Source organism: Leptopilina heterotoma, unplaced genomic scaffold, assembly GCF_015476425.1.
Source record: "Leptopilina heterotoma isolate Lh14 unplaced genomic scaffold, ASM1547642v1 Lhet_114, whole genome shotgun sequence".
In the NCBI taxonomy this organism is placed as follows: Eukaryota; Metazoa; Arthropoda; class Insecta; order Hymenoptera; family Figitidae; genus Leptopilina; species Leptopilina heterotoma.
Genome location: NW_025110833.1, coordinates 5,082,137 through 5,099,686, shown reverse-complemented (window position 1 = coordinate 5,099,686; position 17,550 = coordinate 5,082,137). Strand labels below are relative to the sequence as shown.

The 17,550-nt window shown below is 23.9% G+C and overlaps 1 protein-coding gene across 1 annotated transcript; it reads right to left on the bottom strand.

Moving 5' to 3' along the window:
* Positions 1-859: 859 nt before the first annotated feature.
* LOC122508681 (protein scabrous) lies at positions 860-17,023 on the bottom strand. The gene is made up of 4 exons (XM_043622170.1): positions 16,599-17,023; positions 12,588-12,927; positions 4,857-5,551; positions 860-2,180 (listed from the first exon to the last, which is right to left on the bottom strand). The coding sequence occupies exons 1-4, from the start codon at positions 16,835-16,837 to the stop codon at positions 1,574-1,576; spliced, it is 1,881 nt and encodes a 626-aa protein (XP_043478105.1). The 5' UTR covers positions 16,838-17,023; the 3' UTR covers positions 860-1,573.
* Positions 17,024-17,550: the final 527 nt, after the last annotated feature.

Below are 17,550 nucleotides of genomic sequence, written 5' to 3'. Positions count from 1 at the left end.
AAATATAAGAATACTTTTATTATGAAACGTTTTTAAAAGAAAGCAAGAAAAATTACAAAAGTTGTATTTAAAATTTTAAATAATTAAATTCTAGTAGAATTTTCTAAAGAATTATTAAAACTATAATTGATAATTGATTATAAAGAAGAATTTTATTTTAAATTTTCAAAAAATCATTAAAATTTGGAAGAATTAAGATTATAATTATACGAAATTTTAATTTCTTTGGAAAAATGAACATTAAGTATTAAAATATTTACTTAACAAAAATAAACAAACAATTGAATATTTGAATAATTTAATTCATAAATTCTATGAAAAAAACAATTTTGTTGAAAATTTATATTGTAATTAAAAGTTTTGTGAAATTAATTAAATTTTCGAAAATAATTTCAAAAAAATTGAAAGAATTAAAAATTCTGTCATATTTTATTATATTTTTAGAAGAAAACAAGAAATTATTAAAATATTTATTATTTATTTTGAAAATCATTAATTTAATATTATTCTTAAAAATTATTAAAGTTTTGATTTAATTTTATTTAAAAATTTCGATGGAATAATGGAATTTTGGAGGAATTACAATTGTAATTTCTGTATATTAGAAAATCAATTCAAAAATTAGGTAATTAATTTATGTTTAACATTTGAAATTATTTAGAATTTTAATTTTTGTGGAAAAATAAATAAGTATTAAATTTTTTAGTTAAAAAAAAGTTATTGATATTTTGAATAATGTATTTAGAAATTTGTTTTTCAAAAATTAATTAACGAGTGCGAAGTCTTTAATTTAATAAATAAATAAAAAATCGGATTTTAATTTCTAAAAATAATATTTATTATTTAAAATAATTTGTTTACAATATTTTCGATTAAAATTACTGACTATTTTTATAAAAACATACAAACATTTTTTTTACACACTGCTGTATAAATTGGTTCGTGATGTGGACATTTTTTACAATATTTACAAGTTATTCTTATTTTACAAATATGATCAAGTCTTTGGTCTGAACGCATTTTCGACGAGACGCAGAAATTAAAATTTTACAATTTTTTAATTTTCGTAGTTTAAGGAACTGATTCAAAATTGTATTAATTATTAATAATATAATTTTATATTATTTGTTATTAATTGTATTAATTATTAATAATATTTTTTTATATTATTAATGAAAAACAATAATTCTGAATTAATGATGTGAAATAATTCTTTTCGATTTTTAACTTTCATAGTCTCATCGCTATTTGTCTATTGATAAAATTGACTCGTAGTATAAAATTTGTTTTCTATAAAACTTTTTTTTTCTATAAATTAAAATGGCAGATGAATATTATTCTCACTTCCATTGGATACTTTTTTTCTTCTCTGTACACTGTTTTCTTTTCAAGAAACATGTCGAGTAACGAGCATTATTCCCAAAGTTCCTTCAGGTAATAAAATTCGCTCACTATAATAAGAGACTCTGAATAAATAAATATATAATTCAATTTACGATTAAAAATTAAAATTCTCTTTCTCTAATTAAAAAAAAAAATTAAAAAAAATGTTTTATAAAATTTGTAAAAATGATTAGCAGTGACTCTTTTTCTGCACGGACAATTCCGCCGAGGCAATCACCATCCATTCATTGATATCGGAACGGAACCATGTGAGCCCAAGGGAATATCGACCATTGAGATTTGCGTGCTGACAATGACTGAACCACCAACCGCCATGATAATTAGCGGCGCAATCACTTGGACTAATGTCCATGTCTCTGTCCTTTGCGCTAAATGCCATTCCATTTTGATAGGACATCGCATCGGTGGCATTGCCGGAATAATCGGAAATTCTTAATCTATAACCAGATTCCTCAGTGTCAACGGTAAAGTATTCGTAGTTTGCCTGCCAATATGTGCCATCAATGTCAATTAAATCGATTTTCAATCTCGTACAATTGTCCCTTGTGAGACGATGGAGGGCCTCATTTCCTGCCCAAAATTCATTGACTGGCGAACCAAAACCAGTGGCGTAATCGTTCCAGCTGCGATCAAAGTCAATTGTCCCTTCTGTTCTTCGGCCAACAACAATCCAACCTTTACTGCATGAGGCTAGAAGCGGTGCACCTGGACCAGGTGCTAATAAAGTCAGACCGTCCCTTTCTTTGCAATTGCCTGGAAGGGCGTCGATCATTGATCTGGAACATAAGAAATTTTTTTTTTTTTATTCTCATTATTATGCTTCGAACAATTTTTTGGTTATTTATTTTCACTCTTCGATTTATTTCTACTCTTCGACTCATTTTTTCCCTATTTGATTTACTTTAACTTTAAGAACTATTTTTCTCTATTCGATTTATTTTTTCTCTATTCGATTTATTTTTACTCTACTCGATTTATTTTTTCCAATATTTCTTAGAAAAGTTTTTCATGAATTTTTTTAAAATTCATGAAAATAATTGGATTTTTTAAGAGAAATTTTATTATTCATAATAATAATTGAATTTTTGCTAATCATTTTATAAATTTGTAAAGATAATTCAATTTTTGCCAAGAATTTCATTAAAATTAGCGAAAATAATGGAATATTTGCAGAGAAATTTTATTATCTATAAAAATAATAATTGAATTTTTGCAAAATAAGAAATAAAAATCTTAAAACGAATTCAATTATTTTTTTTAAATTGAAAAATTCTTCGCAGAAATGCAGTTGTTTTAAATACAATTTTAACAAAAGTCGTTGACAAAATTTGCAAAAAGTCAATTATTTTCATAAATGAGAAATAAAGATCTTAAAACGAATTCAATTATTTTCTTAAATTGAAAAATTCTTCGCAAAAATTCAATTATTTTCATAAATAATAAAATTCTTTAGATGAATTCAATTATTTTGAATATAATTTTAATAAAAATCTTAATAAGAAGAAATTCTTAGCAAAGAATTTTATTAAAATTCATGAAAATAATTGAATTTTTGAAAAGAAATTTTGTTATTTATAAAAATAATTGATTTTTTACGAATAATTTTATTATTTCTGCAGATAATTGAATTATTTGCCAAGAATGTTATTAAAATTTATGAAATTAATTGAAATTTGTCAAAGAATTTTATTATTTCTGAAAATAATTGAATTCTTTGCTAAGAATTTTTTCAAAATTCATGAAAATAATTGAAATTTGTAAAAGAATTTTATTATTTTTGAAGAGAATTGAATTTTTTGCTAAGAATTTTATTAAAATTCATGAAAATAATTGCATTTTTGCGAAGCATTTTTTTATTTACAAAAATAATTGAATTCTTACCAAGAATTTTATTAAAATTCATGAAAATAATTGATTTTTTGCGAAGAATTTTTTTATTTACAAAAATAATTGAATTCTTACCAAGAATTTTTTTAAAATTCATGAAAATAATTGAATTTTTGCACAAAAACTTAATTATTTGTAAAAATAATCAAATTTTTGCAAAATTAACTGAAATTTTTCTTAAAATTTTCTTAAACTGAAAAATTATTCCCAAAAAATTCAATTATTTCAATTACAATTTTAATAAATTTTCTCAAAATTTATTATATTATTATATTAACCTTCAGAGGACATACAAAGAAAAATTTTGAAATAATTCTTCAAAATAATTAAATTATTTACAACAATTTTCATAAAAATCTTTACAATTTTATCAATTTATAATCTTTTTTATAAATTGAAAAATTCTTCGCAGAAATTCAATTATATAAAATAAAATTTAAATAAAATTTCTCAAAAAAATTCAATCATTTTCATGAATTTGAATAAAATTCCTCGCAGAAATTCAATTATTTTCATAAATAGTAAAAATCTTCAGAGGGATTGAAAATTATTTTGAAAAATTTCCATAAAAGTCTTTATTAGAATTGAATTATTTTCAATGCAATTATAATTGAATTCCTCGAGAGAATTTCGTTATTTATAAAAATTTCCATTAAATTCTTCAAGAAAATTCAATTTTTTCAAAAATTTTAATAAAATTCAATGCAAGAACTAAATTATTAACATTTTTTCAAAGTTAGTTGAGCTTTAGTAGAATTTTATTTAAAATATTTTTAATATTTCGTAGAAAAATTAACAAGTTTACAAAATTGTTAAAATTTCATAAAATTCAATTGTAAATAAGCTGATTTCAAAAATAATTTAAAAGTAAATTTTTTTTATCTAATAAATAATAAATAAATTGAATTCACAAGAAACTTTCTCAAACAATTATTAAAAATAATTGATTTAGAGAAGAATTTTAGTTAAAAATTTAGAATAAAAAATCTATTGATAATAAAAATTTAGTTTTTAATAATTTTACAATTAAAGATATTCGAAAAAAATATTTACTTGATTCAAATAACAGATTTTATTTGTCTATTATAAAAAAAAATATATTTATACTTGAATCAAATAAATTTTATTTAAGTCAAATAAATATTGTATTTGAACCAATAATTTCAGTATTTGAAGCAAATATTATGTAATTGAGTCAAATATAATTTATTTGAAGCAAATATCATTTAATTGACTCAAATGAAATTTATTTGAAGCAAATATCTTTTCATTGACACAAATAAAAGTTACTTCAGTGAAGTTAATATTTATTTGATAATATACGAGTAATTGCGGTTATTTGAGTGAAATGAATTTTTTTCAGTGCTTTTTTTGTGTTTGCAAATTATTTTTAGAGGATAATAAAATATTCTTTATAGGACCAGGGAAGAAATGAAAATTCTTTCTGGAAATCAGGGAAGAGTAAAATCAAAATTTTTGTTGCAGCCGAACAGTCGTCGAAGAGGAAAAATTTACAATTGGAAAAAAAGGGAAAAAAATTTTTTGTATCAAAAAACAAGACTCACCTGTACTGATCTTCGACGTGTTCGAGTTCCTTGGTGATATTACTGGCCTTATCGATAGTGCGATCCAAATCAATTTTCCCCAATGACGACGTCAAATTAACAATTGCCTCATGTTGCTGATCGCTTTTCTCCTGTAATTTTGAAGCGCTAACGCTCAATGCCTGAACGGCTTTCTTCAAATTGCCCAATTCCTCACGTGTCAATGATAATTCAGCGGCTTTTCTCGCTGCATTCACATCCAAGCGGGCAATTTCACGTTTCGCGTCGGATTGATTTGTCTCAAATTTATCCTCAAGTGTCTCGACAGACTCGAATAATTGAACCATTGATTCGCTCAATTTTCTCGATTCAATGACATCTTGACTGACATTAAAAACACGACGGGACAAATCTTGCTCGAGATTCTCGAGTTTCTCAATTCGATTAAATAAATCGGCTTGATCCTCGAATACAACACGTTTTTCAACGACAGATTTTTTTCTCGCCACAACGGCAATTTTGTGCTCCAAATTACCGAGACGCTCTTCAAAATGACGAAGAGTTGTTGGCAGTCGCGAGAAGGAATGACGTGTATGATGTGAGGAGCGTTTCGAGTCAATTTGAATTTCGTTCCGTGAAAGTTGATGATGATTGAGTTTCTGCTCCGAATTGTGCTCGTATTTTGTTGATTTCATTTCCATTTGCACTGTACTCAACTGCAAACAAAAAGGAAAGAGACGAATTTTTATTACTATTTAAAAGTCAATTTTTTTAAAAATAAAAATCAAATTAAAATGAAAGTGCGGAATAAAAATTTAATGAGAGGAAAAATAAAATAAAAATGAATGAAATTAAATGAAAGTAGAATAAAGGACTGCAATCAACCGAAAGGGAGAAAAGAATTTTTATTAGCATTAATTTTTATTTAAAAAAATAAATAAAATCGAATGAAAGAAAAACTAAAATACAATAAAAAAACAAAATTCGCAAAAATTATCTAACGGGAAAATAAAAGACTAAAAGAAGAATAGAATTTTTCAAAATTGACTTTTTTTAATAAAAATCAAATTAAAAAATCGAATGAATCAATTAAAGGAAAGGGGAATAAAAATTAAGTGAGAGAAAAATAATAAAATAAAATTTTAATGACAAGAATAAAAATTGAATGAAAGAAAAATTAAATCGAGAAAAAAATTTCAACGAAAGAAGAAAAAATTGAAGGAAAAAAAAAAATAAAAATACACAAAATTCGACAGAAATTAAAATCGAAGGGTGAAAAAAAAATGCCTGAGCGAAATAAAAACTAATATTGTATAATTAAGAGTGCGAAAAAAAACATGGGAAACCCTAAAAATTCTGGTTCGTGTGACCCCTTGAATGTATTTTCGGAACAATGAACAAATTGCAAGCACCTTGCATGTAATAACCAAGGAGCAACTCAAGTTCCACTCTTAATATCAATTTTATCGTAAAGTGCACAAGAATGTGGTGCGAAATTTTATACGTGTTTGCGGTGCATAGAAGCAATTCAGCTGCCAAGTTGTTCGTTATTACACACGAAAAAATTCCATTCATCCCGCATTTAATTTCAAATTACTTCGAATAATGTAATTATTATAATGTTATTATAATAAATGACAAATTGGAGAGGAAAATATTTATTAAATAATATTTTTAATAGCTATTATTTATTAAATTTAATAACTTAATTATTTAATTTAAAAAAAAATAAAATTTCATACCAAAGTTATATTAATTTCAATTTAATAACTTTTAATTAACTTTTAATTAATTGTAAATATTTAAAGTAATATTTTTAACATTATTTATTAAATTTAATATTTAAATTCAGGGCTCGAATTAGGTCCGTAAATTTGCTTGGAGTCCATAAAAGTCAGTTTTTTGAAAAAATGTCCGTAATTTGATTGAGAAAATAAGACGAAAATTTTTTAAATTGTATAACTTAAATATTGCACAAATTCAATTATTTTCAAAAGTAATAAAATTCTTCGCAGAAATTCAATTATATTCAAAAAATTTTTTTTAAATTATTGCAAAAATTTCAATTATTTTTAAAAATATAATTAAATTCTCCTCTGAAATTCAATTATTTTCAAAAATTTTAATAAAATTCCTTTTCAAAATTTCAATTATTTTCAAAAATGTTTCTGAATTCAATGATTTTTAATATCTACTATTTTAATAAAATTTTCCAAAAGAATTCAATTATTTAAAAAAAAATGTTAATAAAATTCTACGCAAAACTTTAATTATTTTCATAAAATAATAAAAATTTCACAAGAATTCAATTATTTGAAAATTTATTTATAAAATTCTTTATGAGAATTAAATTTTAAGAAACATGCAATTATTCAATAAATTGTTTTCTTTTCTATTTAAATAATTTAATTCTAGTAGAATTTTCTAATAAAAATTGATTTTCATTTCATAAAAATGAATTTCAGTTAAAATTTTAGATTATAATTTGAATATTAAAAGCATCGAGCGTGAATTTTTAGAAATAATTGAATTTTGAAAAAGTTTCAAATTAAAATCTTTGAAAACCTGAATTTTTTTTATTTTGAACAAATAATTCGATGGAATTAATTTTTTTCAGAAGGTTCAATTGCGGATTTTTTTTTTTTTTGATGGAAATTATTTGAAGTTTTTATTTTCTAATATATATTTAATTGAAAAATTTACAAATAATTGAAATTTTGTAAAATTGAATTTTATAAAAACAAATAAATTTGAAAATTCTCAATAAACTTTTTCAAAAATTTTTCAAGAAATAATGCATAAATATTTAAATAGAAGAATTTTAGTTAAAAACCACGAAAAAAAATTTAATTTTGTAAAAGTTACAAATTATTGCAGAAATTCAATTATTTTCAAGAGTAATAATATTCTTTAGCAAAAATTAAATATTGTTCAAAAATAATAAAATTATTAATAAAAAATAATTAAAATAATTTTAAAAAAATTCTAAATTAGTTTAAATAATGAACTAATTGTTATTGCTTATTGACGTCAATTCTTCGTCAAAAATTATTTAGTTATCGATTAATAATTAAATATTTATTATGAAAATTATTATTAAGCGAATTATTTATTATTATGATTATTATTTAGTATAAAATTTCTATGCTATTTTAATAATTATTTACTATTAAAATAGAATAGTAAATAAATAATATGATGATAACAATTATTGAATTTATTATTTATTAATTTATTATATTATCAATTATCAATAATATTAATAAAATAATAATAATAAGAATGATAATAAAAATAATAATGATGAAAAAGAACTTTCGAAGTGAAAACTCGGGCATTATTCTGACGTAAGAAAAGGAAGCTGAGCGGATAAGAAATAATAACGATCCTTAATAAGATGAAAATTTTTATCAAGATATATTTTTCTTCAAAAAAAAAAAAAAAAAAAAAAAAAAAAAAAAATAGAAGAAGGGTGGGGGGAGGATGCGGGTCGAAAATTGCCCTTGGCTGAATGTCTCATATCTCTATAAATATTAACGTATGTCCATTATTTGAGGGCTTGCACCTGCGGGACAGAAGGTAACAAGCGGGCAACCGTGTTAATATCTGTTTGTCGTTTTGGCGGCTAGCAGCTGCCGCAAATATTCCCCCACTTTTTCCAGGTTCTTCCTCCTTCTCCTCCCCCTCTCAATCGTGTTTCAGTCGGCCCTCACTTTCTTTTTTTTCCTTTGCCTGTCGTATATATATATTCATCTCTCATTCTTTTCCCTTCTTCTTCTTCTTCTTCTTCTTCTTGTTTCGTATGGGCACTCAAGAGAGTAGTCGAAGTCGACTTTGACTCTCTCTCTCTCTCTTTTTCTGTTGCGGTATTACCTCACGAGCCAAGACCATTCAATGCCCTCACCCCCCAACTTCTGACCCAATGCACCTGTCGTTTTCCTATATGCGCAACTATCACTCGGTTAATTTATTTTATAGCATTTTTGTCTTGAGTTTGGTCAAAATTTGCTTGGAAAATACACTTTAAACAGAAATAAATAAAATAAATTCAAAAAAAAAGAATAAAATAAACAAAAGTCGATAGTAATTTTTAATATTTATGATAATAATAAATAAACAATTAAAAAAATGATAATGAATAAAAATTAATAATGTAATAATAATATTATTATTTATTAATAATTATTATTATATTAATTATTATTCTTAAATAAAATAAATAAATATTTGATTTCCCTAAAAATTTGAACGTTTAAATGAACGGAATACTTTTTAGTGTTCCACTATTTTGAAAAATTAATGAACTGAATTTGAAAAATAAGAAATTAATTATTTATTCAGTAAAAATTAATTTTTTATTTAGAAAAAACAATAATTTAAAATAAATGTCATATAATTAAAAAAAATAAATAATAAATATCGTCATTTTACGCTTCATGTAAAATTATATTTATTTTCGATTCTCTTTTTTCGTCATTTGAAAAAATTTGATTGGAATTTTTTTGGGGCCCCCTGAACAATATGTTGTCTTTTGTGTATAATATTATAAGAGAGCGGTCCCTTTGCGCGCATTTCTTTTCAAATCAAAATTTATTTCTATTATCCTTCGATCGACAAATGTCTTTTATATAATATTATACATTTTCAGGTGAATTCTTAGAAAAAGAATTTTTCACAATCAAGAGGGGTCTCGAGAAGGGAAATTTTATTTTAATTTTTGATTCTTTGTGGTGATTTTCTTTGATTTTTTGAGGCTCCCCTCTTCGTTTTCTTCAATTTAAATTTTAAAAATGAATGATTCTTGTAGAATTTCCGTTGAATCGAATATATTTTTTTTTGTATTGGTTTTATTATATATATAATTATAAATAAGTAGAAAAAATAAAATTAAAAAGAAAAACCATAATGCTTTCGCATTATGGTTTTTCTTTTTAATTTTATTTTTTTTACTTATTTATAATTTTATTTGTTGGACAGTGAATAAGGCCTTGTTTATAATATTATTAAATATTGTTTATAATAATAAATATCTACTAAAGGAATGAATTTAATTAAACATTAAACTTAATTTTTTAAATTGAATTTAAATTGAAATTAATTAAATTAATTAAATTTAAATTGAATTTTAACTTAATTTAAATAAATTTAATTAAGTTAAAAGGGCAGAGGAGAAGAAATACATCAATAAAAAATAAAATTAATGAAACCAAAAAATAAAATAAATGAAACAAAATAGAAAATAAAATCCAATTCCACCAAAAATAGAAAATAGAATTGAAAAAAAATATCCCTATACTTATAATTTTGATGAATTTAATTTTTAATTCCAAAAAGGTGTTAAATTCCTTGTGCGAGGGCAAAGAAAACGAAAATATTTGTATAAAACATTTAGGCTTTACTGCTTAATAACATTCGCTTTTTATTTTTCAACAAAATAAATATTTTGTTGTATGGAGACAAAACATTTGGAAGATTCGGAATACTCTGCATTGGATGCGATCCAAGAGATTACGATATATACACGTATATAAAAATATATGTATATATATGTGACGCACACATTTTTATACCTTTTTTTAAAAAAATGTGTGTGCGCGTTGCTCTTGCACCTGCCTGCATCTTGATTGCAGTTTTGCGCGCAGACCTTCTTCCCTCCTCATTATTTAAGCTTCAGCACGTTTTTAGTATATAAATATATAAAAAAAACGAAACTATGTCGTTGTTATCTCTATGTTATAAATATTGCAAAAAAAATGAAAAAAAACTGATTTTTTTGACGCTTAATTTAAACATATCTATATATCTTGCATTTGAATCTCCGGAAAAAATTTGCATTAATTTATTTCTATACATTTGCGCACTTTCTCTTGGTTTTATTTTTCGGTTTCAATTTTTTATTTCACGTATTTGTTATTTATTTTATTATTTATTATTTATTATTTTGTATTTTATTATTTTTTTTATTTATTTCATTTATTATTATTTATTTTATTTATTATTTATTATCTATAATTTATTTTTTTTCGTATTTCCATTTCTTTTTCTAGTTTTAAATTTATTTCTATTTTTCTTTGAAATGTTTTTAATTTGAATTATTTGCTATTCTTGTTTTGATTTTTCATTTTCTTTATTTATTATTTTATTTTTTACACTTTTTGTTTTTTACTCCCTTCGTTTTTTTGCTTTTTTGTTTTTTACTCCTTTTGGTTTTTTCTTGCTTTTCTATCTCTTTTATTTTTATCAGTTTCCTGTATTTATTTTGTTTTTTCCCTTTCTTGATTTTTATTCCTTTCGTTTTTTCCCTTTTTTGTTTTTTATTCCTTTCGTTTTTTCCCTTTTTTGTTTTTTATTCTTATCGTTTTTTCGCTTTCTTCTTTTTATTCCTCTCGTTTTTTTGCTCTCTGCTTTTTTATTTGCTTAATTTTTTTTGCCTTTTTGTATTTTTATTTATTTTATTTTTTTATCGTTTGATCTTTTATTTTCTTTCCTTTTTTTGCTTTTCTACTTCCACTTTTCTTTATTTATCAATTTTTATTATTTCTTTTTCTATTTAACAATTTTTATTATTTCTTTTTCTATTTATCAATTTTTATTATTTCTCCACTAAATTTTTGTTTCTTTTCCTTTTTTTTAATTTTATCGCTATTATTATTTTATTTATAGTTGAAAGTATTTTTTCTTTTTAAATTTAAAATTAAAATTTTTCTTTTTAAATTACTTTTGAAATTGTGTCTTACAAAGAAAATTTTTTCCTTTAATACCGAATTTATTGCCGTGAATAATTTGGTTGTTTTGTCGAAAAATTCTTTTAAAAGCGAACCGCGCGCTCATCCTTCCCTCACAAAAAAAAAGATTCCGTGCTCTTTAACAAGAAAGAGATTTTCAAGCGGCGTTATATGAACCATTTGTCTTATGAGATTCAGATCAAATTTCCCGTGTATTATAGAAGAAGAGACGACGAAAAATTGTTTTCTGAAATTCTCCCCGATTCCCATCTTTTGAATTACTAATTTTCTCCCTCAATTCCTCTTAAAATCGTCTCTATTCAAAATTTACGAAATTCAAGTACTTTCAGGTATTTTTCCCATTTTTCTTTCTTACACAATATAGAAATTTTTTTCCCACTCTATTTTAATTTATAATAACTAATTACTAATTTTTTTCCATTGAATTTTAATTTATAATTAATTACTAATTTTTTTCTACTCAATTTTAATTTATAATCAATGAATAATTAATTTTTACTCATTTTTTTCCACTCAATTTTAATTTATCATTAATTACTAATTTTTTTCTACTCAATTTTAAATTATAAACAATGACTAATTAATTTTTTTCCACTCAATTTTAATTTATAGTTAATTACTAATATTATTACATTGTAATAATTAGGACACTAATAATTCGCTTTTATTAATTGTTATACTTTCTAGATTCAATGTCTGAATAAAGAATAATTAAAAAATAATTAAAGAATTGTAAATATTGACGAAAACTTTGAGATTCAATATGGAGCTGCTATTCTCCACCTGCGAACGCCAAGGTCACCGCTAGATGGCAGTTAAGTCACTTCTTGGAATTTTTTCTGCCACCTAGTGGTGACCTTGACGTTCTCAAGTGGAGAAATAAAACCACCATTTTATTAAAAAATCAAAATTGGAGCAAAAAATTAATTAAAATTTAAGAAAATTTAAGATTAAACTTTAAGAAATTAAAAAAAAATTTTTTTTTTGAAATAATAAAAATACAAACCTGACTACTGACGTCGGCGCAGGTCCTCGACAATTGACTGACACGCTCCTTGACAGCAGCAATGTCCATGCGAACAGTTCCAAATGACGCCTCAAGACTTGTCATTCTCACCCCCATATCGCGAATACCGCGGCCCACTTCGGCCACATCACTTCTCAATAAAACAATTTCACTTCTCATTCTTGATCTTTCGATAAATTCTTCACTTGTATTTCTCGATCTAAGGACCTCGGCCAATTCGCTTTGTAATTCCGTCACGGCACTGCCCAACCATCGGACCCTCAATCTCTCGTTCTTCGCCTCGTTGCTACTTCCGCCCCGCAGGATATTCACTTCCTTTCTGTAAAAATAGGGTTGGTAAATAACTAAATATACATATATATATATGTGTATATAAAATGAATTACTCCCTCAGCACGCGACTATATATGTGTATATTAATGACGAAGGCCGTCTTGCGGCTGTCCGCAAAATCGGTCCCTCAACGCCCTACTTTAAATTTAAAAGAGGAAAAAAAAAAAAATTTATTCTCTATAAGGCCCCGCGGGGCATAATAAACTTCTCTCTTTCTCTCTCACCCCCCTTTCATTTCCGCAGTATTTCAAAACATCAGGATATGTATTATATGCGATTAAATTAGCGTGCGCGGATAAAAAAAAAATGTTTTTTTTTTTTTTAATATTGGAAAGAAGAAGAAGGGGAGTATTTGCGTTTGAAATGTATATTGAGAAATTTGAGTCGTAATTGCAAATGAAATGTGTAATTGAAAAAGAAAATTAATTGGAAAAACAATACGTACAAAAACAATAAAGAAAAAACAATACGAAAAAAATGATGGAATGAAAAATACAAAAAAAAAATGAATAGAAAAAAATGCAAAAAGAGAAAAGAAAAAAATATGAAAAAAGAAAAGAATACAAAATGTACTCTTTTTAGTAAAATAACTAAATATTTACAATGTTATTAAATTAAATAGGTACCAATATAATAACAATTGTTTAAGTAGCCTTGGCATACTGAAGAAATATTTTTTGTTAGCAATTAATTAGTAATTTGTTTAGTACAGTTAAGTTAGTAATTAATTTATTGTAACTAATCATCAGTTTAGTATATTTAGTAAGTAATTCAATATAATTTAGTATAATTAGTATATAATTAGTAATTAGTTTAGTATCATAATGGCTGATTTCACCAATACCGATTAAAAGTTAATCAATGATTAAATCTTCAATTAACCAATCAGAAGCCTTTAAACTGTCTTTAATCATTGATTAACTTTCAATCGGAAGTTGGTGAAACTGGCTCTTAGCATAGTTAATAATTTGTTTAGTATAATAAGAAATTAGTACAGTTTAATTTCTAATTAATTCAGTATAATTAGTAATCAGTTTAGTGTAGTTAGTAATCAATTTAATATAGTTAGTAATTAGTTAAGTTTAATTAGTAAAGTTTAATTAGTAGTTAATTTAGTATAGTTAGTAATAAGTTTAGTATAGTTAGTAATTAATTTAATATAGTTAGTAATTAGTAAAGTTTAATTAGTAGTTAATTTAGTAAAATTAGTAATTAGTTTAGTATAGTTAGTAATTAATTTAATATAGTTAGTACTTAGTTACTACAGTTTTAGTAATTAATTAATAAATTTAGTAATTAGTTACTATAGTTAGTATAATAACTGATTAGTTCAGTTTAGTTGATAACTAATTGAGTATAATCAGTAATTACTATCGAATTAATTTAAAAGAATAAATTAAAAATTTCTATACATTAAAAAAAGGGTTGAAATTAATTAAAATTATTCTCTTAGTAATATTTATTACCTGTTGTTTTTTTTTTTTTTTGTTTTTTTTTTAGAAGGGGGATAAAAATTACTGTAGACGACTTTTCTTTAGAAACTTCAGTAATTAGCAAAAGCAGAAGAAGGGAATAACGAAAATATAAAAATGATAAAGTTGTTTAAAGGAGGACAATTATCCAGTGACTTTGTGCAGTGAAAGCTGGAAATGAATTATTCTCAAGCAAAGGAAAGTGAAGTTAACAGTAATGAATTGCAAGTTATTTTTTTTCTCCTTCTACTTGTTCTTCTTCTTCTTTTTTCCTTTATATGGAAAAAATAAATATTTAACGAGTTAATTATGTCATTAATAATAAATAGTTTTATTTTGTATTCGCAAACATTGACAATTTTAATACTACTTTGAATTTTCTCTCTAAAATTTATTTTATTTTTGTTTTAGGAAAAGAACTTGTTTAATAGTATCTTTAATAATAATAATAAATAATAATAATTTATTTCATTGCATCTCCTTTTGTAGATAATATATTTTTAATAATTAAATATATTTAATAAGAAATTAAGGTCATACTTAATTTTAATTAGGTATTGTTAATTTTTATATGGAAATAAAAATAATTATTAAGTTAGTACTTTATTATTATTACTCTCTAAATTTGAATTAGTAAAACTAAAAATGTTTACTAATTTGAATTAGTTTTTGCTTTCGAATTAATAAATACTAAATAGCAAATAGTTTTACTAATAAATAGTAATTTCTACTAATTTATTACTAAAATTTACTAATTCTTTAGAGAATTATTATTAGGCACTATTATTAATAATATAAAAATAATAATATTAATAATATTATTTATTATTAACAAAATAATAGTAATTACTAATTAATTAATAATAATAAATTATCAATAATGATGAATTATTAATACTAAATTAATATTTTTAAAAAAGTTTCCATTTTCTCAATTTAAACAGTCCTGTTTTTTAATCAATTTACTTCGATTTTTATTTCCTGGAAAAGCTTGCAATATTTTTAATTAATTTTTAATTCAGATTAATTAATTAATTTGTTAGTGTAAGAAAAATTAATGAAGAGAAATATTAATTTTAATTATTTTCAGAAGAAACTAAATATTCTAAAATGTACAAATTTAATTATACAGAATAATGCGTGTTCAGGATGAAAATCGCATATGCAAAAGTGAAATAGATATGTATAACTCGTTACCTTAAGGGATAATATTTCAAAGACGCAAGAATGTTAAACGGTTTAAATTCACACTTTGTTCACTGCATTTTAATTTCCGTAAATATGTAAATAAATAGAAAAGAAATTTGCAACAAACTTATTAACAATTACTGCAAACATTTACTATAAATGCAATCGAATTAAATCAATTCAGTTTAATTTTAATCTATAGGAATTAGTATTACTATAAGTAAAAAAGTGATTAGTATTCCTATTCTAATTAGTATTTATTCTATACTGATATTACGAATTTTCCTCCTATAATAATTAGTATTCCTATTCTAGTTTCTATTCCTATACTTCCTATTATCATTAGTATTTCTATTCTAGTTTCTATTCCTATACTTCCTATTCTCATTAGTATTCCTATTCTAGTTTCTATACCTATATTTTCTATTTTAGTTTCTATTTCTATACTTCATATTCTAAATAGTATTTCTATTCTAAATAGTATTTCTATACTAATAATTTAAATTTTCCTGATAATAATTAGTATTCTTATTCTATTTTGAATTCCTATACTTCCTATTCTAATTAATATTTCTATACTGATATTACGAATTTTCCTGCAAATAATTAGTATTCCTATACTTTCTATTCTCATTAGTATTCATATTTATTATTTTTGATCAGTTTCTTTTATTTCAATTATTGAATTTAATTTTATTATTTAATTTTGCAACAATTGCTTGAATTTATTTGCATTAAATTCGTTTGTATTATTGAATTTGGTTTAATTAATCAAATTTGTTTGTATACTTGAATTTGCTTTAATTAATCAAATTTGTTTGTATACTTAAATTTGCTTTAATTAATTAAAAAATTAATTTAATTAATAACAAATAAAATAAATAAAAATAAATAAATAAATACATCAAAATAAACAAAAACTAAAAAAAAATACATATCGTAAAAAATAGAAATAATAAAAATATACAAAAAATAAAAAAAGAGAAAGACTAAATACCTCAAAAATTTAACTTCATTCTTCAAAACAATGAGTTCTGTATTCTTCTCCATGGCCCTCTTGAGACTTTCCTCAAGAGCATTATACTCCTCTTGTCGATGCTCAAGAAGTGCGCTGACCTGCTCCTGAAGTAGTTTCACAGTACTCGCAAGATCAATTCCTGACGATGATGCTGATGACTCCTGAGCAGTGACGAATCCAGTGACAATTAATGTCACCAAACACAAAAAAATTTCCATAATGAGAAAAAATAATTGTCTCCTTTGAAAAATTGTCGAAAAAAAACAAGTTTCACTAAATTTTTTTTCGTTGACACGTGCCTCTTGTCACTTTACGAAATGACACATTAGAAAAACGTGAATAAGAGAGTGAGAGTGTGAGAGGAAAATCGCGAAATTTCACGATGTTGACACGCGAAGCTTTAAAAGTTGACTGGCAACTCGTGAGTCTTTGGAATGGGCTTTATATTAGTGGCGGTTGGACAAAGGGCCGGCTGGACCCGGGGTAACCGTTGGTGGAGCAGGTGTTCGCCGACACGAGGCCAGCAGGTATATACATAAGTTAAGCCCCCACGCGCCTCATACTCTTGCATTGGGGTTGCCTGCCGCCGCGCCCGCCCTTCCTCTCTATCTCTCTCTCTCATCATCATCATCATCATCATTTCTGCCGGCTGATATATCCCAAAAAATGCGCCTTATGTTTTGTATTAATGGGTCGTGTGCCTGCTCGCGAGGATCAAACAAGAAAAAATAATTTGACAATGATTTTTTTCCCCCTCCTTTACCTTCGTCAAGATATTTCTTTTTAGAGCTTGAAATCTGATATTTTACGCTTCTTGATTTATAATACCTTATTCTTTTGAATTTTACCAGTAAATATTTATTTATTTTCGAATTTTCTAATTTTCTGTTAAAAATTTATTTATTTTCAATTATTTCTAATTTTTCTGTGC